General features: G+C 49.3%; 1 protein-coding gene and 1 long non-coding RNA gene across 2 annotated transcripts; one reads left to right on the top strand and one right to left on the bottom strand.

Annotated features, from left to right (window-relative positions):
- Window positions 1-239: 239 nt before the first annotated feature.
- Window positions 240-4375, bottom strand: LOC112910251 (uncharacterized). Its single transcript, XR_011997655.1, has 3 exons — window positions 4241-4375; window positions 1457-1543; window positions 240-380 (listed from the first exon to the last, which is right to left on the bottom strand). It is a non-coding gene; the product is annotated as an uncharacterized lncRNA (long non-coding RNA).
- Window positions 3747-23916, top strand: CHAF1B (chromatin assembly factor 1 subunit B). Its single transcript, XM_072740745.1, has 14 exons — window positions 3747-3827; window positions 4256-4432; window positions 5471-5603; window positions 7893-8010; window positions 8521-8624; window positions 10654-10750; window positions 12261-12345; window positions 13923-14016; window positions 16305-16374; window positions 16474-16565; window positions 18547-18709; window positions 19905-20288; window positions 22210-22304; window positions 23161-23916. The coding sequence occupies exons 2-14, from the start codon at window positions 4310-4312 to the stop codon at window positions 23250-23252; spliced, it is 1650 nt and encodes a 549-aa protein (XP_072596846.1). The 5' UTR covers window positions 3747-3827; window positions 4256-4309; the 3' UTR covers window positions 23253-23916.
- The last annotated feature ends 1826 nt before the right edge of the window (window positions 23917-25742 follow it).

Raw genomic sequence — 25742 nt, 5'->3', positions numbered from 1 at the left:
TGAGGAGCGCCCTTGTAATGAGCACTGGGTGTTATATGCAAGTGATAAATCATCCAACTCTACCCTTGAAACTAATACTATATTATATAATATGTTAACTAATTAATTTAAATAAAATCTTGAAAGAAAAAAGTGGAATTTCTGGGCCAGAGGGTAGACATATCTTTGACTTAAACTACTGAACAATTTCCTAAAGTATTTGTATTCAGGCTGATATAACAAAGATACCATAGACTGGGTGGCTTAAATAACACACATTTATTTCTCACAATTCTGGAGGTGAGGAAGTCCAAAAATCAAGGCACCAGCAGATCTGGTGTTTCGTGGGGGCACTCTACTCAGTCTGAAGGTGGTTGTGTCCTCCCTCAGGTGGTGGAGACCTGGGAAAGGGTCGGGGATAGAGAGGAGAGGGAGAGATAATTTTTTACTCTTCATCCCCTTGTAAGGGTACCAATCCCATGATGGGCTCCATCCCCATGACCTCATCCATACCTAATTACTTCCTTGAACCCCACCCATACATAGGGTCTGGTCAGGGATTAATGCTGCATGCAATGTATGAATTTGGGGTGAGGGGGAGACACAAACATTTAGTCCACAACAATCTTACCATTTTTCATTTGTGCCAGCAGTGTGCTCCACTAAGTCCTGTGCATTCAATTTCTAATTTTCCTTTTCTCCTATTTTTCCTCTTTTTATTCTGATAAAATTTGCTCAATATCTTTTCCTAACCCTGTATTGAACTTTCAATTCCTGTCGTTAAATCTTTAGGACACTCTTCCTTCCTATCCTTTAATAATGTTTTATTAGAACATATTCTGACTTCAGATTATTCCAGAGTATTCACACTTAGAAAAGGAAACTAATAGTAAAGTGCATTCAGAGAAATCTTTGTTTTAGCAGTCAGATTAAGATTTAGCCCCTTTATATTAATTTTCACTATAAAAAAGTTCTCAGGAAACCAAATACCCGTGGTCCCTTTAGAGTGATGCAGTTGTGCTAAAATCAGTGCTTGAGGCCCAAAGTAAAGTTCATTGATTGTTGAAACATCTAGCTGGAATCACTTGCAGTAGAACTTGGTGCAAATCTCTGAGGTCTCCTCCAGCAAACACTTTCCTTCGGTACTTCTTTTTTGAAAACTTGGCAACTTTTTTTTTTTTTTTTTTTTAAACTTTTGATCCTCACTTTGGGCCACCATGTGGCTCCCCAGGCAGGCACTGACATCAAGCCCCCCAGATTCTCACCAAGAAAGCCAACTCCTTCATGTATATTTAGTATCTAAACCTGTGTCTTTTTTTTTTTTTTTTCTAATCTATAGTTTAGAATCCTGGCACTCTAAGGAGATGGTCAGAGGAGTCATCTGAGAATCAACAGCGTTTGTCAGAAATGTGGAGACACCTGGTGGTTATCAGAGACATTGAACCCTTGGTTCCAGACCAGACTGATTATCACTCACCTGGGATCTTGAGAAAATGCAGCCTCCTTGCCAGGAGCGCCTCCTGCTGGATTCTCTGAATCAGTGGGCCTATGTAGGGCCAGGAATCTGTACTTTTAAAACAGCCAGATTACCTACATTAGTCATTCCCAGTCCAAAGTCTTAGCCATGATTTAAGAGAGAAGATCTAAAAGCTACGTATCTGGATCACATTATCTTAGCTTCCTTGTAGAAGTCAGGCTTAAGGAGCCTCCAGTCATTCCTTTCAATATGAGACATCCATTTATAGACAACTTCTATACCTTTCATAAAATTGGCTAAGAGCATCAACCAGCATTTATATAAGAATCCATGTCATTCTTTTTCCTAAAAAAAAAAAAAGAAGAGCTCGTTCCTCAGATGAGCCTAAATGTTCCTTTTATCAAGTAAAAGCTATGCATCCCAAGGTATTTGTTTCCTGGCCTTCTGAGAAGCTCACAGATAAATTGTCCCATTTGGAAAATTATCCCATCTCAAAAATCCTGTTGCATCTAGTTCTGCCTTCTGATTTACCTTACTTGAAAATGTTAAATTGTGTTTCTAACAAGTGTTTATGACCCCATCTGCTCATTGCAGTATAATGTAAGCAATCCAGGTATAGAATGACCTGGATAGCTTGAACTCTCCAAAACGTTCTAAAAGCCAGTATATATAAGAATAGCATGAACTCTCCAAAACGTTCTAAAAGCCAGTATATATAAGAAACAAAATTCTCAATTTTTGTTTGCAAAAGGAAGAATAAACCTGGTTAAATTCAAGGGCAGTGATGCCCAGGGAGGGGGGCGGAAGGGGAGGGAGAAGAGGGGAGAGGTGGGGGGTGGGAGAGCTACCAGGGAGGCTGGCAGGCTCTCTTCTTCAAGGTTGCACAGAGCAGCACTCGTTTTACAAAGTCCCTTGGTCTTGAAGCCCCAGAAACCTGCTGTTAGCACAAGAAGAGAGTCCATCTGTCATTTTGTCTTAACCAAGCTCTCAGATTAACATATACTGCATTCCAGTTAATTTAGAATGAGAAAATTGCCTTTGAGACACACATATCCTTTGGACCTGCTCATTCACATCTAAATGCTTCTGGGCTTTTGCCCCCATCCACCCTTTACCATCGCGGGTCCCACTGCTCCCCCTTTGTGCCTCTGTTGTCAACTGTGAGTTTCTTTAGCTTAAATTCCCATTTCCCAGAGCTGCTCATCCAAAACTCTATTACCCGAAGCCCCTTAAAAAAAAAAAAAAAGATTTTACTTATTCATGAGAAACACAGAGGCAGAGACACAAGCAGAGGGAGAAGCAGGCTTCTTGTGGGAAGTCTGATGAGGGACTTGATTCCAGGACCCTGGGATCACGACCTGAGCCGATCAACCACTGAGCCACCCAGATACCCCCCGAAGCCCATTTTAAATGCCCTCTTCTCTTCAAACTTGTCTTGAGCCTTCAAATCCAAAATAAGCGCACCCTCGGAACTGTAGAGAGCACATTGTTCCTTCCACACTCCCTTTTTCCCCCCACACTTTTTTTTTTTAAAGTTACATTTAAAAAATCTACCTGACTACAGGAGGCCCGTAAACACTCTCTGTGTTTTACTGATGCTTCGAACTCCAGAGAGGGCGGCGGGGCCTGATGCAGGTCACAGACACTCGCTGCGAAAGAGCACCTGTGACAGAAGGGATGGTCATGGGCGGGTCTCAGAGTTCCAGCCTCCCCACCTGGGTGATAGGACCACTCTTCCTTCTACTGGACTGTGAACTCCTGGAGGGTAAGTCTCCACTGCATATCCAGCACCAGAGGGGAGCCCGGGTGGCTCAGCGGTTTAGCACCTGCCTTCGGCCGAGGGCGTGATCCTGGGGACCCGGGATCGAGTCCCACATCAGGCATCCCTGCAGGGAGCCTGCTTCTCCCTCTCCCTCTGCCTGTGTCCTCTCTGTGTGTGTGTGTGTGTCTCATCATGAATGAATAAAAAAATCTTAAAAAAAAAACCTTATTATCCAGCACCGGAATAGGGTCCAGCATCTTGCAGATGCCCAGTAAATGTCTGCTGAAAGAATTCATGGAGAAGGGAAGAAATGATTGAATGAATGGGTGGATGAAGTCATCCACTCCTCCCCGCGAGGCCTCGGTCGTGCACGTAATTACTGCATCGGCAGGAGTCGGCGGGGATTCGGAGCACCCGCAGCCCGGGGCAGGGGGCGGAGCGCCGAGCGACCCCGCCCACAAGAGGGCGGGGCGAGAGGAAAGCCCCTCCCACAAAGGGGCGGGCGCCGCGGAAGTCCCGCCCACGCGGAGGCGGGGCCTGTGGCGCGCGGGAAGAAGCGCAAGCGGCGGCGGGAGCTGGAGGTGCAGCCGACTGACCGCGGCCCTGCAGGTACCGCTCCCCGGGCGCTGGCCCCCGCGTCCCCCCGGCCTCCGGCGGGGCCGCACGGGCGGCGAGAGGGTCTCGCTGAGGGCGGGCCGCGGGGGCCGGGCAGCGCTGCGGGGCGGCGCGCGTTCGGGCGGCGCCGTGCGGCCTCCTCCCGCCGGGCCCGGTCTCGGCTTCCCGAGCGCTCCGGCCGCTCGGCCTCGGTCCCCGCCTCCGGGCGAGCCCCCCTCCCCCCCCGCGGCGGCCGCAGCCCCAGGGGCGCGGGGGCCGGGCCCTGGATTTCCTCGGCCCCGCTCCCCGCTCAGGCTCAGGCTCCGGCTCCGGCTCCGGGAGGCGTCCCGGGGCCCTTGCGGAGGTGTTAGGGGGCGGCCCCACTGCGAGCGGGCTCCCGCGCCTGCCCGCTCTAACACCGCACTCACCCCGACGGTTTTCAGCTTTCCCTCCGCCTTCGGGGGCGCGTTTGCTTCGGCCCCCCCAGACCCGGCAGCATGAAAGTCATCACTTGCGAAATAGCCTGGCACAACAAGGAGCCGGTGTACAGCCTGGACTTCCAGCACGGCGCGGCGCGCATCCACCGGCTGGCGTCGGCGGGCGTGGACACCGCCGTCAGGGTGAGCGGGCGGGGCGGGCCGGGCCGGGCGGGGCGGGCCGGGCGGGCCGGGGCGGGCCGGGGCGGGGCCGGGGCGGGGCGGGGCCTCCTCCCTTCCGGTCCTCAAAACTGCGTCTGCACACTCGGGCCGCCCTGCCCCCAGCCCGGGCTGCAGGCCGGTTCTCAGGGCCGCAGTGAACCGTGAGAGCACAAAAAAGCTTTATTCCTTGGCCAGTGCTTCCTAGATGGATGCACTGCATGCTCCTTATTTGACTATTATTATTTTTTTAAGATTTTATTTAATTATTCATGAGAGAGGGAGAGAGGGAGAGGGAGGCTCCCTGCAAGGAGACCGACGTGGGACTCGATCCTGGGACACCAGGGTCAGGCCCTGGGCTCAAGGCAGCGCTAAACCGCTGAGCCACTCGGGCTGCCCTATATTTATTTTTATTTTTTTAAAGGTTTTATGTATTTCTTCATGAGAGACGCAGAGGGAGAGGGAGAAGCAGGCTCCCTGCGGGGAACCCGATGCGAGACTCGATCCCAGGACCCTGGGATCACAACCTGAGCCAAAGGCAGGTGCTCAACCAACTGAGCCACCCAGGTGCCTCTGATGCAGATCGTTTTAGAATCCTGAGCCAGGGATCCCTGGGTGGCGCAGGGGTTTAGTGCCTGCCTTTGGCCCAGGGTGCAATCCTGGAGACCTGGAATCGAATCCCACGTCGGGCTCCCGGTGCATGGAGCCTGCTTCTCCCTCTGCCTGTGTCTCTGCCTCTCTCTCTCTCTGTGACATTCATACATACATACATAAATATTAGCATAAGTAACCTGAGCCAGTTCCTAGTGGGAACACTTGGCCCCAGAAAGAGGTAGGAGGGAGGGTAGCAAGTCATGGGACTGTCTACGTTTCAGATGGAAACTCCATTTTACATGTATCCAAAGAAAAGCTATTTTCTTCCCGAAAACTAGCCTGGTATTGTTTTGGTAAGGGTTTAATGTTTGACAGTGTGGTAGGTGTTCACTCTGTGTGTCTCGGAATGAACGTTTTGGTTATCGACAGATCTGGAAGGTGGAAAAAGGACCCGATGGAAAGGCCATTGTTGAATTTTTGTCCAACCTTGCTCGCCATACCAAAGCTGTCAACGTCGTGCGTTTTTCTCCAAATGGGGAAATTTTAGCATCAGGAGGAGATGGTGAGTATTAGTATTATCCTTCAAAATTCCTTAGAAACCAGATACCTTTCTGTCTCGTGTTAAATAGTGAGATCTGAGCTAGGTACACTTTTTTATTTTTGAGGTCACTTGACCTCTCGATCCGTCATTTATTTTTTATTTTTATTTATTTATTTTTTTTAAGATTTTTGAGAGAGAAAGGGAGTTGATGAGTAGGGGGGAGGGGTAGAAGAAGAAGCAGGCTCCCGGATGATGTGGGATTGGATCCCAGGACTCTGGGGTCATGACCTGAGCTGAAAGCAGACACTTAACAGACTAAGCTATCCAGGCACCCTCAATCCGTCATTTAGATAGATAGTTCAGTAAAATAGCGTTCTGAGGAGCTTGAGGGGATGGAGGACCAAAAGCTTAACCTGAGCAGAGCTGTTTATAAATGGCCGCTCCTCCACCCCACTTGTAGGGACCAGTAGGAAGGTGCTTACCATTTTGTCAAAGTCCCAATGCAGCCCTCCTGGCCTTGTTTGATTGCTGGTTTAGTATCCAAGTGATCATAGTCTTTCCCATGTCTTTGTGTGATTAATTTCTTTAAAGATTTTACTTATTGGGATCCCTGGTTTGCTCAGCGGTTTAGCGCCTGCCTTCAGTCCAGGGCGTGATCCTGGAGTCCCAGGATCGAGTCCCACATCAGGCTCCCTGCATGGGGCCTGCTTCTCCCTCTGCCCGTCTCTACCTCTCTCTCTCTGTGTTTCTGTCATGAATAAATAAATAAAATCTTTAAAAAAAAAAAAAAAGATTTTACTTATTTATTCATGAGAGACACAGAGAGAGAGAGAGAGAGGCAGAGACACAGGCAGAGGGAGAAGCAGGCTCCATGCAGGGAGCCTGATGTGGGACTCGATCCCGGGACCCCAGGATCACGGCCTGGCCTGAAGGCAGGGGCTAAACTGCTGAGCCACCCAGGGATCCCCTCTGTGTAATTAATTAATTCACCTGAGGGAGTATTGTCTGAATGGCCCTCTAAATTATGTTTGCTTGGTGGAAGTAGAATGAATCATATTTTCTGCTTGTGTTTAAACTACTACAAAAAAAACTAAATCTTTTTTACTGTGTTTTGACACCGAAACAGTCTAGAAGTTAGTACAAAATAAAACACATCACAGGTTTTTGTTTGCTGAAGGAAGAAAGAGATCTGGTTAAGTCCAGTGCCACAATGTCCAGAGTGTGTGGCACAGAGAGATGGAAGGTGGGGAGCGTCACTGGGAGAGGCTGGCAGGCTATCTTCTGCGAGGTTGCACAGGGGAGCTCTCATTTTGCCAAGTCCTTTGGCCCTAGAGGGTCAGAAACCTGCTGTTAGCAGTGGAGAGTGTCCACCTGTCAATGTCGAGGCTGATCTCCTCTTCACTCAGCTCCCAGGATTACAGCTTAGTGTGAGCACACTTGTGCCCATACAGCCAGCTCGGTCACTGTCCTGCTGGCACTCAGAGCGAAGCTGCATGGGGCTCCGACTTGTGTGGTGAGTTGGGGTCCCAGCACAGGGAGTTAGAGCCCCCAGACAGTTGATGACAACAGGCTGAGGTATCTGATGTGTCCGTGGGCTCACTGTGTGCTAGGCATCATGTTGTGCTTCATACATATTAACTCATCGAATACTCTAGACAGAGTAGACAATACTCTAGACTCTAGATAGTCCGTGAGGTAGGTATGCATTTTACAGATGGGGTAGCTGAGGAGTCCAGATGCTAAGGCCTGCAGACACAGCTGGGAACGATTTGCCAATCCTTGCTTGGTGGCTCTTTGTTTCCGCCTATTCAGCTGCTCCTGGGTTATGCCTTAGGATGTGTTAACATAGCCGCTCTGCAGCGGTATTTTGCTGGCCTGGGGACCCTTCTGTTTAATAGGCCTTTGTATAGCTCTGATCAGGTATCAGGTTGATTTTGGAGTTTTAGGTTAGAAGGCAGATTGTCCAGATTCTTACAAGTCACTCATTGTGACCACAGTATCTATTGAACAATGTAACTAGGGTTTTTTTTTTTTTTTAAGATTTTATTTATTCATTCAGGAGAGAGAGAGAGAGAGAGAGAGAGAGAGAGAGAGAGGCAGAGACACAGGGAGAGGGAGAAGTAGGTTCCCTGAAGGGAACCCAACATGGGACTCGATCCCCGGTCTCCAGGATCATGCTCTTGGCTGAAGGCAGTGCTAAACTGCTGAGCCACCCGGGCTGCCCGTAACTAGGGTTTTAACACCGTAGCAGCCCAGAAAGGAGGGAGCCTGCAAAAACCATGGCTCATCTGTAACCAAATCGCTCCGCAGATGCTGTCATTCTGTTGTGGAAGGTGAATGACAACAAGGAGCCAGAACAGGTTGCTTTCCAGGATGAGGATGAGGCTCAGCTGAATAAGGAGAATTGGACTGTTGTGAAAACCCTGAGGTAACTTGGGGAGGGGCTAGACGAGTGCTTTATCTGACATCTCTAAATGGATTCGACTCACATGCATTGGGTCTTGAACTCACAAGAGTTCTTTTTTCTTTTCTTTACTTCTCTTTCTTTTTTTAGAGAGAGAGTGGGTGGTAAAAGAGAAGGAGAATCTCAAGCAGGCTGCACACCCAGCTTGGAGCCCAACGCAGGGCTCGATCTCATGACCCTGAGATCCTGACCTGAGCCCAAACCCCAGAGTAGACACTTAACCCGCTGAGCCACCCAAGTGCCCCAAAATGGGTTTTATTTCTGCTGTAAAATTTTCCTTAGATTGAATTCATTATAAAGATACGACTACCCCCTGAAGGTGTAGCAGATCGTAGCCGTGGGTAATGTAGTTCCAGTGGACATTTCTGAAATCCTAATCCATGGTCTCTGAGGTTGCCCTGTAGACTTTTTATGCCTTTTTCTCTCATTAAGACGAGATTTGCTTTTCCCCTCCTTCTCCTCTTCGGATTCCAGGGGCCACTTAGAAGATGTGTACGACATTTGCTGGGCAGCTGACGGGAATTTAATGGCTTCTGCCTCTGTGGATAACACGGCCATCATATGGGACGTCAGTAAAGGTAGCTGACACGTTTCTCTTATTGTCAGGGGGAAGGAATATTCCACGTGGCTAAAAAGTATAACCTGCTTTATCTTTAAAGACATAGGAAGAGTTTCTTAGCGAATTGGAATAAGGTGTCTGGCTCAGCACTTGAGGATGCCCATGTGTCGTGGATCCAACTCTATTTTAGGGTCCCAGTCAGAGTGGAAGCGGCTTAGCCCTGGTGCCCAAGCAAGGTCCATCCCGTGTGTGTGGGGGTGCAGACATGCTGGGGGCAGGGCTCATGCCTGCCTTCGTGGAACTTAGGATCTTGCACAGTTTAGCCAGTTGTCGTAATCGATGGGCAGTTGAATGCTCCATGTTGGGATAGGTAGGATCAGGTGCCTGTCTGAGATCAAGGATGGCCAAGGTGCCTCCCTCATTCACAGAACTTATTCTCTGATTAGGGAGATAGTAGACATGTGGAAAGTTCTAAAAATGGCAGCAAAAGGCCAAAAGCCAGTTAGTGGCTAATGCCAGCCTGTTTTTGCCCCTCTACAGACCATTACTCGACCTTGATGTTTCCTCCCAGGCAAGAGGCTTGCCCTGCTCCTGTCTGGTATGCAGGCTGCTGATCCTCCCCAGCTCGAGAGCCCTGGGAGGGAGTTGGGGTAGAGTAGGCGTCCCCCTGTGCTGGCTGCACCTCTGGTTATCCACTCTGTGACCCAGACCAGTGTGGCGTCAGTAGGATAGTGCTGGGAGGCATCGCCAAGCTCAAGGAGCACAAGGCAGGGAAGCAAGGCATGGGGGTTACTCTGGGGAAGAGGCTCAGGCCAGTGGGAGCAGCAGGTGCAAGGGCCCTGCACATAGCCGCTAGAGTCCCCGGGCGGGTCGATTACGAAGTCCTTCAGAGACCCCCACACACTCATGCATCGGCTGGATGACAGCAATTATGGGTTAAAAGCCTCTCTTGTAAATCTCAGAGGATGTTTGGGGAGATGTCATCACCCACCTTAATGTCCCAGACTCCCCCAAAAAGACTTGCAGGAAGGCCGGGGGCGGGGGGAAGTTAGCCCAAAGCACACCTACTGCACATCATGGACATCGGGTGGGTCACAGGGTCAGGGGCAACTCTTGGAGGGGAGCGGAAGCCAGACTGCAGAGGGCTGAGAGGAGGAGGAGAATTAGGGGGAGGTGAGTGAGCGAGTGTAGATCCCTTTTCAGAGGAGAGGGTTTAGGGGGCTTTTTTTGTTTTTGTTTTTTTGAATGGCCAGGGCTTCATGCCTCCCTCCTCTTTTTATCCAGGTAATCTTTGTGCATTACTGGTTTATTTTATTTTACTTAAAGATTTTAATTATTTATTCACAAGAGACACAGAGAGAGGCAAAGACACAGGCAGAGGGAGAAGCAGGCATCCTGCAGGGAGCCTGATGTGGGACTTGATCCCAGGGACCCTGGGATCACGCCCTGAACCGAAGGCAGACGCACAACCACTGAGCCACCCAGGTGCCCTGAACCTCAGTTTCATCTTCTTCATGCCAGTTCCTTTCTATCTGGGTGTCCGTCTCGGCCACACCATGAATTCCTAGAACCTTTTCCTTGTACACAAGGCTCGCGGTCACATACCTCCTGTCCTCCATGTCTTGCCATTTTGGCCTTGGATGTAACCCTCTAGAAGTCTCCCTGACACATTGCTCCACGTGCCTAAGCTGCCAGCCCCCCAGATCTGCTTACAGTACCTGCTGCTTCATGATCCCCTGCATCCTGCCCGCCCGGATAGCTCAACTCGGCTGGTCCCCTTCTTGACCCTCACCACTGCCTCACTAGCCACCCATCTGTATACTGTGCTGCCCGCTGATGGGTGTGTGTCTCCCCCGAAGCTGCGGGCTCCTTGAGGGTAGGGACTGTGTGGGGTCCTCTCTGTCTTCCCAGAGCCTGACACAGACCGCAGAGCAGAGGCTCTGTCACCGGCTGCAACACAATGCAGTGGTATAAAGGGCACAATGCTTCGTTTACTCCACTTGTGCTTGAGTAGGTTCTGGCAATGCTGTTGTGTGCTTTGTTCGCAGGACAAAAGCTCTCCATCTTTAATGAACATAAAAGTTATGTCCAAGGAGTAACCTGGGACCCCTTGGGTCAGTATGTTGCTACCCTGAGCTGTGACAGGTGCGTCTGTCGTCTTCTCTGTTGGCTTGAAATTTTCTGCAAAGCTGTTTTCATCACCACTTAACTAAAAATTAGGCAAAGTCTAGGTTTGATTCATCTATCCATCCATCTTTCTGTGTTCTTGGTTTCATATAAAGCATTTGGTTTTACTATTATTCTTAGGCCATAACAAGAAATTGGAAACTAATTAGGGTAGGCGCCTTATATTCAGTGCTTAGTAAATCTTTATTGAATGGGTGAATGAATGCATAGAGAGCTTTGAATTACATTTGAATTTCGTGGGCAGTTTTTAAAGAAAAGGTGTTTTCTAAATATGACTTATGCAAGAAGGGGTACTTAGCAGTAGGGTTCGATATTTTTTTCTTCTTTCTTTTTTAAGATTTATTTTTAAGTAATGGCTACACCCTGCGCTAGGTTGAAACTCATAAACCCTGAGATCGAGTCGTATGCTCCACTGGATGAGCCAGCCAGACACTCCCGTTTCGTTATTTTATTATAATTCACTACTGCAGTGATTTTAATGACTCTACTTATATTAATGTAGACATAGAATATTTTCTTTTTTTAAAAAAAATACACATATATATTTCTAAATTTCTTTACTTGAGAGAGAGAGAGAGTGAGAGCAGGAGCATGAACAGAGGGAAGGGCAGAGGCAGAGGGAGAAGCAGACTCCCCACTGAACAGAGAGCCCGATGTGGGGCTCAATCCCAGCCTTGAGATCATGACCTGAGCTGAAGAGACACCTAATGGACTAAACCACCCAGGCGCCCCTGTTTTGCCTTTTTTGAAAGGAGGTTTTACTGCTGTGTTTACTGGTGTCATGTATTTCATTGTGTTCTTGGAACAAAGAACTAAAAATCAGAGGTGCTAGATATTTTATTCATCAGTTGAAGTAGCCCTTTTGAGTGTTTATCCGACTACTTTTAATCACCTCTGATTTCAGATGGCCCAGCCATGTGGAAGAGTTAGGAGATGCTATGGAAAATAAACACTGCTAAATTGTATGTGCACTTATTTTCTGATCTGTGTGTTTTATTCAGGCAATCAGGAGTTGAAACGATCTGATTAGCTAAGTGGGAATGATATGAATTAGCAACAACCAAATTTATCTGCTGCTGTTTACCTTACTCTTGCAAATCCCTGGAGGCGAGACCATGTGACACAAAATAAACGTCACTGCAGTCCTACAAATTGTCCCTGGGCCCAGTGTCCGAGGCCTGAAAAGGCCAGGCCTAAAGTACATCTTCCTTGACAAATTGGAATATTCACTAAAAAATGAAGTTATGACCTCTTTCCTCACTTTCACTAGTGACCTCCCTTGGGTGGTTTGCTTCTGTCATAATTAGTTAACGTTTGACAGTGTGACAGTCACTGTCTTAGACCACTGTCTAAGTGGTCTTACAGGCTGACACTGTTTAGTGGGTCTTCGGTTTTGATGCTAGATTGCTTCTGTGTGGAACGCTTCATTCACCAGAAGAGGTCACTCAGATTCTTCTTCTTCCTTTAGGATCCTGAGGGTATACAGCACCCAGAAGAAACGTGTGGCTTTTAACGTCTCAAAAATGCTGTCTGGAGTAGGGGCTGAAGGAGAGGTATCAAATATTTTAGCTACTTTAAGCTGTGCTTCAGTTGAGACTTAGAAAGTCACGAGCACCTCTGCATCTTACGGCTGAACCGCTGGTCTCAGGCCCATGACCCTTGAGATACCAAGTACTTCCTCAGATCCAGTTGAGGCTCAGTTAGGCTGTTGGGCTGATCTGTGTGGAACTGGGGACATCTGGGGGCCAGGGAGAGCCGCTGATGGTGGATGGAGGGGTTTGTTCAACCCTGGCTCACTGTGGAGTCATCAGGAAGCATGAAGACACATAGGTCCCCGTCTCTGTCCCCCTAGATGAGATTCACTTGACTTGAAGTGGGCAGGGTGTCTGGGATTCTGAGGTGTAGTGAGGGTCGAGAACTTCTGACCTCGGGGGACCCCGGCACTGTGCCACAGGAAGGCAGGTGGGTCAAGCATCGGGTTGCCTGGTGGGAGGCAGTATGCCATCTTGGCCGGTATGGAGAGAATGTTGCTAGCAGACAGCAGAGACCCGGCCAGTGGTCGTAGAGGAATCAAGATGACAGACGCAGGCACTTAGGCAGAAGGGAACAAAAAAGGGATACGGTGCAAACCCAGTCCTCAGGCAGCCGGCCCAGGCCAGGTGGGCCGTGAGCTGGCCACACGGGAGAGCTCACCCACAGTAAGGAGGGTGATGCTGGGGCTTTGGGTCCTGGAGACCTAAATGCTTAACGTTTATCACGTGTAAGCGAGTGGGAGCAAGAACTGTCCCACACAGGTGTTCAAGACATGTTTGAGAAGAGGATTATCAGTTCAGTAGCGGACTGTTTTCTCTAGACAAAGTGTTCATTAGCTTGGAGGTTCTAAATGGACACAGATAGCAAAGGGCGCCCAGTCATCGTCTGGCTTTCCCCTCCAGTCTCATTCTCTAGACAAACCGCTGTTGACAGTGCTGTGTTGTCACAGAGGCTTTTTACAAAGATAACTGTAGAGCCCTCCACACACACGTAGACTCGTAAGCACACACAGCTTTCCTTAACACGATGGCAGTTGGTCTTTATGAGGGATTACTCTTGCAGGCCTTTTTTTTTTTTTTTTTTAAGATTTATTTATGGGATGCCTGGGTGGTTCAGTTGTTGAGCATCTGCCTTCGGCTCATGATCCCAGGGTCTGGGGATCGAGTCCCACATCGGGCTCCCCGCAGGGAGCCTGCTTCTCCCTCTGCCTATGTCTCTGCCTCTCTGTCTCTCATGAATAATTTTTTTTTTTAAGGATTTTTTTGTTTTACAGAGTTGGGGGGAGGTGGGGAGGGGCAGAGAGAGAGAATCTCCAGCAGACTCCCCACTGCACACAGAGCCAGATATGGGGCTCGATCTCCCCACCCTGAGATCGTGACCGGAGCCAACATCAAGAGTCGAACCCTTATGAACCCTTATCTGACTGAGCGGCCCAGGCAGCCCTGCTCTTGCAGTCTTAAGTGGTTGTTCAATTTGTGATCTATTTAATCTATTATTATGTGAGTAGTAAATGATACTATGTAAGATAAAAAGGAATTGGTAAGCTTTTCTTGTGAGTGTAAAGATTTGGACTAATGTTTAAACTTGTGTGCTGCAGGCAAGAAGTTACCGGATGTTTCATGACGACAGCATGAAGTCATTCTTTCGTAGACTTAGTTTCACCCCTGATGGATCTTTGCTCCTCACACCAGGTGGGTTTAACAAGCTTTTTTTTTTTTTTTTTTTTTTAAGATTTTTATTTTTAAAAATTATTTTAATTTTTTTATTTTTTTAAGAATTTGTTCATTTATTTGTGAGAGACACAGAGAGAGAGAGGCAGAGACACAGGCAGAGGGAGAAGCAGGCTCCATGCAGGGAGCCTGATGCGGGACTCGATCCCAAGTCTCCAAGATCACACCCTGGGCCAAAGGTGGCACTAAACTGCTGAGCTACCCCGGCTGCTCTTTTTTTTAAATATTTTATTTATCCGTTTAGAGATTCAGAGTGCTAGAGACAGCGTGGTTCAGTGCTTGAACCACCCAGGCACTCCAAGAATAGTTTTGAAAGTCTGAAAAATAATAATACTTGAGCAGCTGTCTGCCTGACCACATGTCAGCAGATCCTGTGGCACTACTATTATCAAATCAATATGGTTATTAGTAAAGGAATAAACAGATAGGTGGGCCAGAACAGAAAATCCAGAATCAGTCCTGAGATCAAAGGGAATTTACTGTCTGACTTGGGTGGTATTTCGGTGGGAAGAATGAATTATTGAGTGAATGGGGCTGGAATGTCCAGCTACCTGGAAGAAAATGATATTGGATCCTTCACTTACATATAAAGATCAATTCCATGTTATTCAATACTTAAATATAAAAGGTGAAAACATAGGAGGACGTCCTAGGACAGGGAAGACCAGCTTAAGACTGGAAACCCGGAAGCTCTTAAATGATAGGCCTTTTTGAGTGCGTTTGACTAGGGAATCTTCGTATAGCGAAGACCCAGCAAGCACAACCTGCTGACAAATAACTGGAAAATACTGTTTACTGTAAAGGAAAGAGAGAGCTTATGTATATACAGGGGCTCTTCCAAATTGATGAGAAAAAAAAAAAAGAAAAATCCAGAAGAAAAAATATGTATATACCAAAAGGCAGTTTGTGGAAGAGCAGATCTGCATGTTCACACACAGGAAAAGGTTCGGAGACTCAATGATAGAGAAATAGAAAGTAAAGTGACCTATGATTAGGTACCTCTCTGTTCTTTTCAGACTAGAAAAATGAAAATATCTACTGCTGATGGGCAAGCAGAGTGTGGGTACTGCTGGTGGGAATGTGAATTGTTCACAGCCTTTTCAGGAAACAGTCTGGTCAGCCCATCTGCCCCTCATCCTAGACTCGGTCTTTATGAAAATGCAATAGAAAAAGTAGATTGTCAACCATGCTTACTGCAAGTGTTGTTTGTGGTTGTGGAAAGACAGTACTGATGGACAAGACGGGTGAATGGATTATGGTATTTTCATACCAGTGACTGTCAGGCAGCCAGGAAGAGGATGCATCACCCAGGTTAGCTTTCATGAGTAGGCACCTGGGCCGAGCAACATCAGGAGAGGCATAAACAAGACCCCGTCTCGGGGAGACAGTCTGTTTACTCGGGGAGACTCTACTGTATGAACAGATGTGCAGTTGAGTTGTAACTGGTTGCAATGGTTGTGTGAGTGTGGAAGAATGGGGGAGAGGATCCCTGGTTTGTTCAAATGGGTCACGTGGGGATGGCAGGGTGGGCTGGGTGGGGAGGGAGTAGAAAGAGTGCTGATGGGGTCTCTGCCTCCTGCCCCCATCTGGTGGAGATGAAGAGGTCACTTGTGAGGCTACATGTGTGTGTGGATCAAGAAAGAGGTGTCCAAGGGCAGCTGTGGTTGACGGTCCTTCTCTGGCTGGGTCTGGCCTGGTTTTAAGGACGACCCCAGGGTGCGTGTAGAAGAACTCAAATGTGGGTTCTCCCTAGAGGAAGGTGAGCCGCTGCAGGGGGCTGTGGCTGTGGCAGAGGCCTGGGTCCCCCCACCGCAGCCTCTTGGCTCCACCAGGCAGGTGGGAAAGACCAGTCACAGGCTCTGGCTGGCAGCCACACTCAAATCCAGGGGACAGAGCCTGGGGATCTAATGAGAGCGTTTCTCCAGCAGGAAGTGGCCGGCCTCCCGGGCAGAGGGCAGAGGTCTCCCATAGCAAGGCCCCCCTGCTCCCATTCTTCCTCCCCAGGCCTGAAGCCATGCCGAGTGGTGGGGTCACCCGGGGGTGGGGCGGGGAGGTGACAGGTGGGTAGAGCTGGAGTGAGAGCTGAGCCCAGACTGGGACCGTTTGTATTTGTCCTCAGTCACAAAAACATTGTCCAGGGCATACAGTGAGCGGGGAAAAGATTTTACAAGCCAGGGTTGCATGCTCATGAGTTTATCTTCTTCAGTCTAATAAAATCTTGCCTTTTCTCCCTGTCCCTGCTTCCCCAGCTGGGTGTGTGGAATCTGGCGAAAACGTAACAAATACGACTTATGTTTTCTCCAGGAAAAATCTTAAAAGGTACGCAATTGAAGAAAGAGTTGAGATGTTTGCCCTTTCTTTTTTGCTTTGTGGTGAGTAACAGTGCCCTTTCTAAGAAGGTCATGACCAATCTTGCAGGCCTATTGCTCACCTTCCATGCCCTGGCAAGGCGACGCTCGCTGTTCGCTGCTGTCCCGTCTACTTTGAGTTGAGGCCAGTGGTAGAAACAGGTACGTCAGAACCACAGTGGTCGTGTTCTGTTTTCTCTGAGGCAGGTCACCGGGGTGTGGGGTCATGATTGGGGTTTTATCTTGTGGGGAAAGGTATGTGGGTTTGGTTCAGTTTAGTTAACTTGGAAAAGCTGGAGCAAAGACAGTGTTATCAAAAACGTGTCCATTTTTTTGTCTTGTCTAGAATACCCTTTTTTCACTTAAACTTTAAAGGAATAAAGGACTTTTATTCTTCTACTGAAGCAGGTCGAATGCCATTCATTTTTCCTATGCTGTAAAATTATATATGAATTGGATTTTCATTTTTTAGGGTTTTTTTCCCCCCTCCACCTAAATAGATCTTGTCCATGGCTTTAAGCAGTCGGATTATGATGAGTCTTGGTGTGGTTTCCTCTGATTTCTTGTGCATGGAGTTTGTTGAACTCTTAGACCTATGGATTTACAGTTATCACATTTGGGGAATTTTGACCATTATAGCTTCAAATATTTTTTTTCTTCACCAAGGATGCCACCTACACTTGCATTAGGCCATTTGATGTTACTCCCTGGCTTGCTGGTGATCTGTCTGCTTGTTTTTTCCCCTCTTGGTACCTTGGTTTTCTGCATTACATAATCCGCGTCTCTATTTAACATGCTCCATCTTTCCTCTTGTTTCTTGAGTAGATAGAATACAGTTTAAGATTTTATTTGAGAGAGAGGGTGCACGAGCAGTGGGAGTGCAGAGGCAGAGGGAGAAGCAGAGTCCCCACTGAGCAGGGAGCCCGATGCAGGACTCGATCCCAGGGCCCCAGGATTATGACCTGAGCTGAAGGCAGTTGCTCAACCAACTGAGCCCCCCAGGCGCCCTGGAATACAGTTTTTGTAATGACTCTTAATGTCTTTGTGTACAAAGGATTGGCTCTGATTTTTCTTCCCCTCTCGTATGGGTCACATTTTCTTCTTTGCTTGCCTGGTAATTTTCTGTTAGATTCCAGACATCGTGACGGTGCCTTTCATGGATGCAGGATATATTTCTACAGATGTTCTTGAGCTTATCGTGAGATGCAGTGAAGTGCCTTGGAGGCACCATGCTGCTGCCTTTCATTCGGCTGGACCAGCAGCATTTGGTCTACAGCTCATTTCCCCACTACTGAAGCAAAGCAGCCTGAAGTACTCTAATCTGTGCCCCAGGAGAGCTAGGTTTCCCGCTCTCCAGGGGCACAGCTTCAGGCTGTGAGAGCTTCACAGGCTGGAGTGAGCTTCAGGAATGGCTTTCCCTTTCCTGTAGTTCTTGCTCTGCCCTGGTGGTTTCCTCACATGCTCGCGCCCATCAGTGCTCTGTTAGAGACCTGCCTGTGAACCCCAGCCACCTGGGCCCTCCAGCTCCCAGCTCCATCCTGTCGGCTCAGGCTTCCTCTACCTTTTCCAGGCCTAGAAGCTCAGGCAGAAAGCTGAGGCAGATGGAGGACTTCCTCTTTACTTCCCCTCCCTTGGGGATCACTGTCCTCAGAGCCTGATGGCCAAGGCCTTGAAAACCATCATTTGGCATATTCTATTTGGTGTTTCCTTTGCTTCAGGTGGGAGGGTAAATCCGGTCCCTGTGACTCCATGGCTGGAAGCAGCAGTTTTTAACCTCTTCATCCTTTATGTGAATGCATATAATTAAGTGAAGGACCATTAAAATGTCACTTGACATTTTTCTCGGTGACCCTTGTTTTTCCTTATTAGAAAGCAGCTCCTCAGCCTGACCTGTGTCACTCACACGTCCTGTCTTGTGGGACCTTCTGGTGCCCACGATTCTCGGATCAGGACCCAATACCCTTGTTGATTCATGTGTGGTTCTCCTTAGAACTGGACTCTGGTGAAGCACGCACCAAAGTGGCCTTCAGTAACGTGATGTCATTTATGTCTCCCAAGAGAGGACTTTTGGGGGGAATTTGTTTCCATTGGGACTTTTGCATTTGCTTCTTGTTTTCTGACCTTTGTTTCCGCCTCTGGGCAGACGGACCGTCACAGGAGCCGGGTGTGGAGCTGGTGCACCTGCCCTACCGCTTAGTGTTTGCTGTGGCTTCCGAAGACTCGGTGCTCTTGTACGACACCCAGCAGCCGTTCCCTTTTGGCTACGTGTCTAACATACATTACCACACGCTGAGTGACGTTTCCTGGTGAGTGGCCGGTGTTGAGGGTGCAGGAGGCACGGTGTGTGGTGTCCTGGAGTAGACCCTTGAGTCAGGGAGCATTTCAGCGCTATGGATGGCTTTTGTGGCCCGTGTTTACCAATTTCTTTCTTTCTTTCTTTTCTTTTCTTTTCTTTTCTTTTCTTTTCTTTTCTTTTCTTTTCTTTCTTTTCTTTCTTCCTTTTCTTTTCTTTTCTTTTTTTTATTTTTTAAGATTTATTTGAGGGGCACCTGGTTGGCTCAGTTGGTTCAGCATCTGCCTTCAGCTCAGGTCATGATCTCAGGGTCCTGGGATCAAGCCCTGTGTTGGGCTCCCTGCTCAGTGGGGAGCCTGCTTCCCCTCTCCCCCTGCCCCTCCCCCCGGGCTTGTGTGCTCTATGTCAAATTAAAAAAAATTTTTTTTTAAATATTTATTTGAGAGAATGTGTGTGAGCACAGGTGGGGGGAGTGGCAGAGAGAGAAGGAGAATCTCAAGCAGATTCCCTGCTGAGCATGGAGCCTGGTGCAGGCCTTGATCCCAGGACCCTGAGATCATGACCTGCGCAGAAAGCAAGGGTCACTTAACCTACTGAGCTACCCCCCAGGGCCCCTACCAATTTCTTCTGAAAGGAATTAATGTGAGAGGGAAAGGCATTTCTAGTTTGCTAGGATACCACTTCCTATTGTAACAGTAATAGCTAAAGGGTGCCATTCAGAGGCCCTCGGGTTTCCTCTGGTTCTCAAGCTGGGAGGTGCCCGCTGGGTTCCCTGGTTGCTGGGGGCTTGCCAGGTGCTCTGGCAGGAAGCCCCCATCTGCAAGCTCCTGCCGTCCAGACCCGTGCTCTTCTGCTGGCGGTCCTCTGTGCCCCTGGGTATTCCCTGGTTGCCACCTGCTTGCGCCCAGCTCCGGCCTGGGCCTGCCCACCCATCCCCTCTTTCTTGTTCTTTGTAACTTTTTATCTTCCTTTAATTTTCTTCTTATGTTAGTGGAAAAAGGGGCCTCGCACCTTCAGTTTGGTGACTTTGAGGACAGTCCCGAGACGTGCCAGTGCCTGAGAAAGTCGAGCTGGGGGCTGGGAAGGAAAGGGTGGGAGTGAGCAGCTCACAAAGCGTGAACTTCCACATTCCAACTAACAAAGAGCCAGAAGATGGGCCCCTGGACTTAGCACCGTTTCTAACCTTTCCTCCTGTTCGGGGAACAAAGGTCCAGCGACGGCGCCTTCCTGGCCATTTCTTCCACCGATGGCTACTGTTCCTTTGTGACATTTGAGAAGGATGAACTTGGAATACCTCTGAAAGAGAAGCCGGTTTTAAGCGTGAGAACTCCCGACACGGCAAAGAAAACCAAGAGTCATCCGCACCAGGGGTCCTCCCCAGGACCCAGGCTGCCAGAGGGGACCCCCACCAGCAAAGTCCAAGACCCCAGCAGTCCCAGCACACCCCCGCCTCAGGCAAGACCGCCTCCAGCCACAGCTGCACCTTCCGAGGAGAAGGCAGCCCTGCAGCCCAGCACTCAGAACCCCAAAGCACCCCCATCCCGGAGGGTCACCCTGAACACACTGCAGGCCTGGAGCAAGACCACACCCCGGTAAGAACTTTGGGTGGAAGAAGAAATCGTCGTTGCAATTAAAAAGCAAAATAGAAATGGGAAGCCCCCAACCTGTAACGGGACAGGTGCCCCGTCTTGCTGCCAGAGAGATTCGGAAACATGGGACCTGAGCGCCACCTCCCTGCTTATAAGCCCTCTGGTGGGTCCCATTTCCACCTATTGGGCAGGGTCCAGAGCCCTGTGCACCACACACTTGACTCTACCCCCCTTACCCCCCACCCAGGGCCATTCCCACAGGCCCTGCCTCGCCCTGGGAGCCCTGATCCCTAGCCCAGCCCTGGAGGTCAGGGCCCTTGGCACCCCTGTGCTGTTCCCTAACGCTGTAAAGCCTCAGCCATCTGTGTTCTTGGTGACACTGGGGTCCTCCTTGGACGTCCCTTTAGCCCTTCTTCTGTCCTAAGATACCACATTCAGTTGCAGGAGTTTGGTTTGGTTTTGTCTGTTAGATTTAGAGACTCCTTAAGGCAGGAAGCACATGCCCCACCCCCCACCCACATTCTCCTGCCCAGAACTGTCTCAAGCACTGAGCAATAAGTAAGAAACCAAAATAGCCTCTTGGTTTTTATGACATCCATTGACTGGCTCATGGGAAGTCTGGCCTGATACTGGGCTCCAGGTGACATGGCGACTTAACATCACGGTGGCCCCTGCTGCCAGCACAGCCCTTGTTGGCTGCTGCCACCAACGTTCTTCCCTAAGCTGGGAGGTGTTGGGTGACCTCACCCCACAGACTGCTCAGCCCTGTCCCCAGGCCCCCTCCCTCCTAACCCCTGCCCAGCCCTGTCCCCAGGCCCCCTCCCTCCTAAGCCCTGCTCAGCCCTGTCCCCAGTCCTCCTTCCTCCTAACCCTTCTGCTGGACCACCCGAGGAGGTGGCCTGGGAAGGGAGCAGAAGCTGACAGTGCTGGTCATGGTAGGCTCTTCTGGAATCTGAGTGCTGCAGATTAGCAACCTTTTTCTTTTGTTGTTGTTTTGGTGGGTGAAGGGAGTGGGAAGGTGTTCTTTGAAATACTTATGGTATGAAGGTCTTTCCCTCTTAATTTCTTTTTTTTTTTTTTAAAGATTTTATTTATTTATTTATGAGAGAGAGAGAGAGAGGGGCAGAGACACAGGCAGAGGGAGAAGCAGGCTCCATGCAGGGAGCCCGACATGGGACTCGATCCCAGGTCTCCAAGATCATGCCCTGGGCCGAAGGCAGGTGCTAAACCACTGGGCCACCCCTCCCTCTTAATTTCTTGCAGTCGTCTTGCATCTGTAACTTTAAAATCGAATCTTAATTTTTTGTGTGTGTGTGTGCCCCACGAATCTTAATTTTCAACAACTATTTGTTTTGGAGCTTTCCATAGTATGAACCACATCTGCTCGCTGTATAGATGAAGCGTCCATGGCTTTTCAGCATACCATTGGAGATTAACACAGGTCTTGAAACATTTACTTACTTACTTACTTATTTATTTATTTATTTATTTATTTTTAAAGATTTTATTTATTTATTCATGAGAGACACACGGAGAGAGAGAGAGAGAGGCAGAGACACAGGCAGAGGGAGAAGCAGGCTCCATGCAGGGAGCCCGACGTGGGACTCGATCCCGGGTCTCCAGGATCATGCCCTGGGCTGAAGGTGGCGCTAAACCGCTGCACCACCGGGGCTGTCCCAGTCTTGAAACATTTAGATGGTTAGTTAAGGTTTAACTATTGTAAATGTGATGATTGAACCTAGTACGTGAACATCGTCTTGGGCTGCCAGGTAAGTGGGCACATCAGTACCTTGCATGGTCTGATCAGCTGGAAATTTGAAATGTTTCCTTTGGGTAGTTGTGAAACTTAGTATCCTCATAAATGATTCCTGTGACACTAATGAGCCCTGTACCCCTTTACTTTTTTTTTTTTTTTTTAATCAAGGAGGATAAACTTAATACCCTTAAAGACGGATACTCCACCGAATTCTGTACCAACCAGTGTAGTTTCCACCCCTTCTGCAGAAGAAACTCAGTCAGGTGAGTGATACTGTTACTAGTTTAATATACTTAAAGATACAGTATCTTTTTTGTGTTTTTGGAAATTAACTATCTACTTTTAAGTCTGTTCTGAGAAAGCAGGGATGCATCTTCCTAGACCCTCATTCAGCCCCTCTGGCTGCCTATGTGCACTCAGGAGGAGGCCACCTTCCCATGCACCTATGGTAAAGGGGTATGGGGGTTCAGGAGGTGCTGTAGGTCAGGGCTCAGCCCCCTGGGCACTGCTGACAACCTGGGCTGCAGAGTTCTTTGTTGTGGGGCTGTCCTGGGATTGTAGGATGGTGGCACCCACTGTCCCCCACCCACCATCTTGGGACATTCTCAAAGGTCACCAGACAGTGCCCACTGTTCCCTGTGAGGGGTGAGATCACCAGGCTGTTCACTTCTTGTCCAGGCACAAAGTTCATTCTGTAAACATCAGTTCTATTGAAAAAAAAAATTTTATTTTTTGAGGGATGCCTGGATATCTCAGTGGTTGAGCGTCTGCCTCTGGCTCAGGGTGTGATCCTGGGGTCCTGGGATCGAGTCTCGCATCAGGGCCCCCGCAGGGAGCCTGCTTTTCCCTCTTCCTGTGTCTCTGCCTCTCTCATGAACAAATATATAAAATCTTAAAAAAATATTTGAGTGTGTGTGCAGTTGGAGGGGCAGAGTGAGTCTTAAGCAGACTCCCTCGCTGAACACAGGGTTTGATCTCACAACCCTGAACTCACAGCCTGAGCTGAAACCAAGAGTCAGACACTTCCCCGGGTGCACCGTCCAGGCGCCCTGTAAACATCAGCTCTTAATTTTAAAGTGTTCACTTACTTGCCAGCCTGTGTGTGTGTTCACGTTCCAGAGATGCCCGGAGACCCTCGCGGCAGCCCTCCAGAGCTCAAGCGGCCTCGACTCCACGAGCACGAAGGCATTGCCCAAGGGCTGGACCCCTGAGGAGACCCATCTGGGGGCCCCGTGTGCACAGAGAGGGGGGCTGGGCCGGACGCACTGGAGACCAAGGGTGTTAGGTGGAGCCCGACAGACACTCGTGAATTGATCTCTGTAACTAAAGATACACACGGACCAGGTTTTCTCCAGAACTGTGTTTGCTCTTGCATTCAACATACATTTTTACCTCGGAGATGTGAACATTTTCATGGACTAAATCCTCTTTTTTGATGAGTTTCTGAAACGAGCAGTTCAACCTTATTTTGCATGAAGCAGTGACTTCTCCCTTGAAAATACATGGAAGTACAGACAGGTTGCAAGTGGACGCTTCTAAAGCAGGAATAGAAAGAGGAGAACAGTGTCGGAGAAGGTCCATTCTGCTGAATTGACCTTCCCCATAGTCGATTTTTAGGAATTTTTTTGCTTTCTGATTTTAAACGTAATAATGCTTGTTCTGGAAAGTTTAGTGAGAATAAGGCAGGAAAACCGGGTCAGGGTGGGCCTCTGCCCTCCTGTTACCATCAGGAGGAGCCTGGTTGCTGTTGGGCATATTTATTTCCTTGACCTTTTTTTTTTCCTCTTAGGGAGAGAGAGTTGAGATACGGTTTGGTATCCAAATAGGTTTACTTTTCAGATTGATTTTTCAGAGTAAAAGAACTTTCCGTAGCAATTTCTGTCTGTGCCTTTTCTGTCTCCCTTCCTGCGGGGAGTAAAGCAGCGTCATGGGCCAGGGCACACACAGGGCAGCTGGCTGCAGGAGGCCCCCACGGGGTCTCGTGCAGCACCACGGCTGCTGCTCACGGAGAGGGGGTGCCACCGAGGAATGTCGTGATGCTCGATGCCAGTCACTTTGGGATAATGAACACCGTGAGTGCTGCAAGTGAGACCCCCCCAAGCCTAGATTTCTCTCCAGTCTCGGAGAGATCACAGCTTTCAGGAGCCCTGGTCAGATCCGACGGGAAGTGGCTGAGGAGTGAATGAGTGTGCCCCTTTGAACTCCGGGCAGCAACAAAGGAAGAAATTGGAAAAAGGATCAATGTGTTGCTCGGTCCATAACCTGGTTAACCAGGAAGAGAGTTTGCCTCCCTTTTAGATGCGAAGGTGTCACACGGGGGTTAATTTACAGTGTAGAGAACTAGAAGGTGAACGGATGCACAGCCGTGAGGATCCAGGGGTGGGTCACGTTCAGTGTGAAGATACTTGACAATGTCAGACGGTATCTGTTTTGACCAGTGATTCTCAGCCTTCGCTGTCTGCTGAGTCTTGGTGCCTGGGTACCCTCCACCCCCGCCCCCGGAGGGACGGCCTAAGGGGCCTGGGGCATGGTCTCCAGGTAATTACAGCTCCACGTAATTCAGATGCCCAGCCAAGCCTGGGAAATCGTGAGAAGAGCTTTCCCTGCATATGATGTTTTCTGGTTAAATCACTTCCACGGAAAGCTTTTTCTTGCTTGTTCTCATCATCATCGTGGATTGGCAGCCTGGTAAGGAAGCTCTGCTCTCGGGATCCCTGGGTGGCTCAATGGTTGAGCGTCTGCCTTTGGCCCAGGGTGTGATCCTGGGGTCCTGGGATCGAGTCCCACACCCGGCTTCTCCCTCTGCCTGTGTCTCTGCCTCTCTCTCATGAATAAATTTAAAAAAAAAATCAAAAAAAAAAAAAAAAAAAAAAGGAAGCTCTGCTCTCAGCCTGAAAAGATAATGTGTGGGAGAGGCCATTGGCTCTTCTGAGAAAAAAAGATCAATGTAGACGTCCTGCAGCTGGAGGAGGAGCATTCTGCGGCCATCGATCGCTGTGCAGAGAGGTGTGATCCCGGGTTCCGTGTTCTCGGTGGGTGGGCCTGCTGTCCTGGCCACGCACCGCACTTGTCTACACATCGTCTCTTGTGCGGCAACGATGGGGGCAGTGGGGAGCACCTTCAGCCTGGAGTATGCGGTATAGGCATCACTAGTTGTCGGTCCGCTGTCACTGAATGTAAATCACAGAATCATCCATAAAAGCCCATGTGATGGGGATGCCCAGGTGGCTCAGCGGTTGAGTGCCTGCCTTCAGCCCGGGGTGTGATCCTGGAGTCCCGGGATCGAGTCCCGCATCGGGCTCCCTGCAGGGAGCCTGCTTCTCCCTCTGCCTGTGTCTCTGCCTCTGTCTCTGTCTCTCATGAATAAATAAATCATTGGGAAAAAAAAAAAAAAAAGCCCAGGCGATGTTACCTCCGGGTCCTGACCTTTTTAAAAAGGTCTGTTTCCATCCGGGTATTTAGTAGGGAAGCCTGTGCAAAAGGAGCCTGGCCTGAGGGCCGGGCGGTATCCCCTCGCGAAATGTCACCGTCAGACCGGCCTCCTCGCGGGGGCCCTGCAGCTCCTGTTCCTCAGTGCCACCGACTGTCTGGTGGCCCCCTGAGCCTACGCCGTCGTGGAGGAGCCGCCTCCCTCAGGGCGCCCACCAGGGCAAGGGCGCTGCAGCAGGGAGACCAAGCGTGTGCCCCCGGGGGCAGGTGCA

Source organism: Vulpes vulpes, chromosome 15, assembly GCF_048418805.1.
Source record: "Vulpes vulpes isolate BD-2025 chromosome 15, VulVul3, whole genome shotgun sequence".
Taxonomy (NCBI): Eukaryota; Metazoa; Chordata; class Mammalia; order Carnivora; family Canidae; genus Vulpes; species Vulpes vulpes.
The sequence above is the reverse complement of the archived record's forward strand: the minus strand, read 5'-3'. Positions and strand labels throughout refer to the sequence as shown.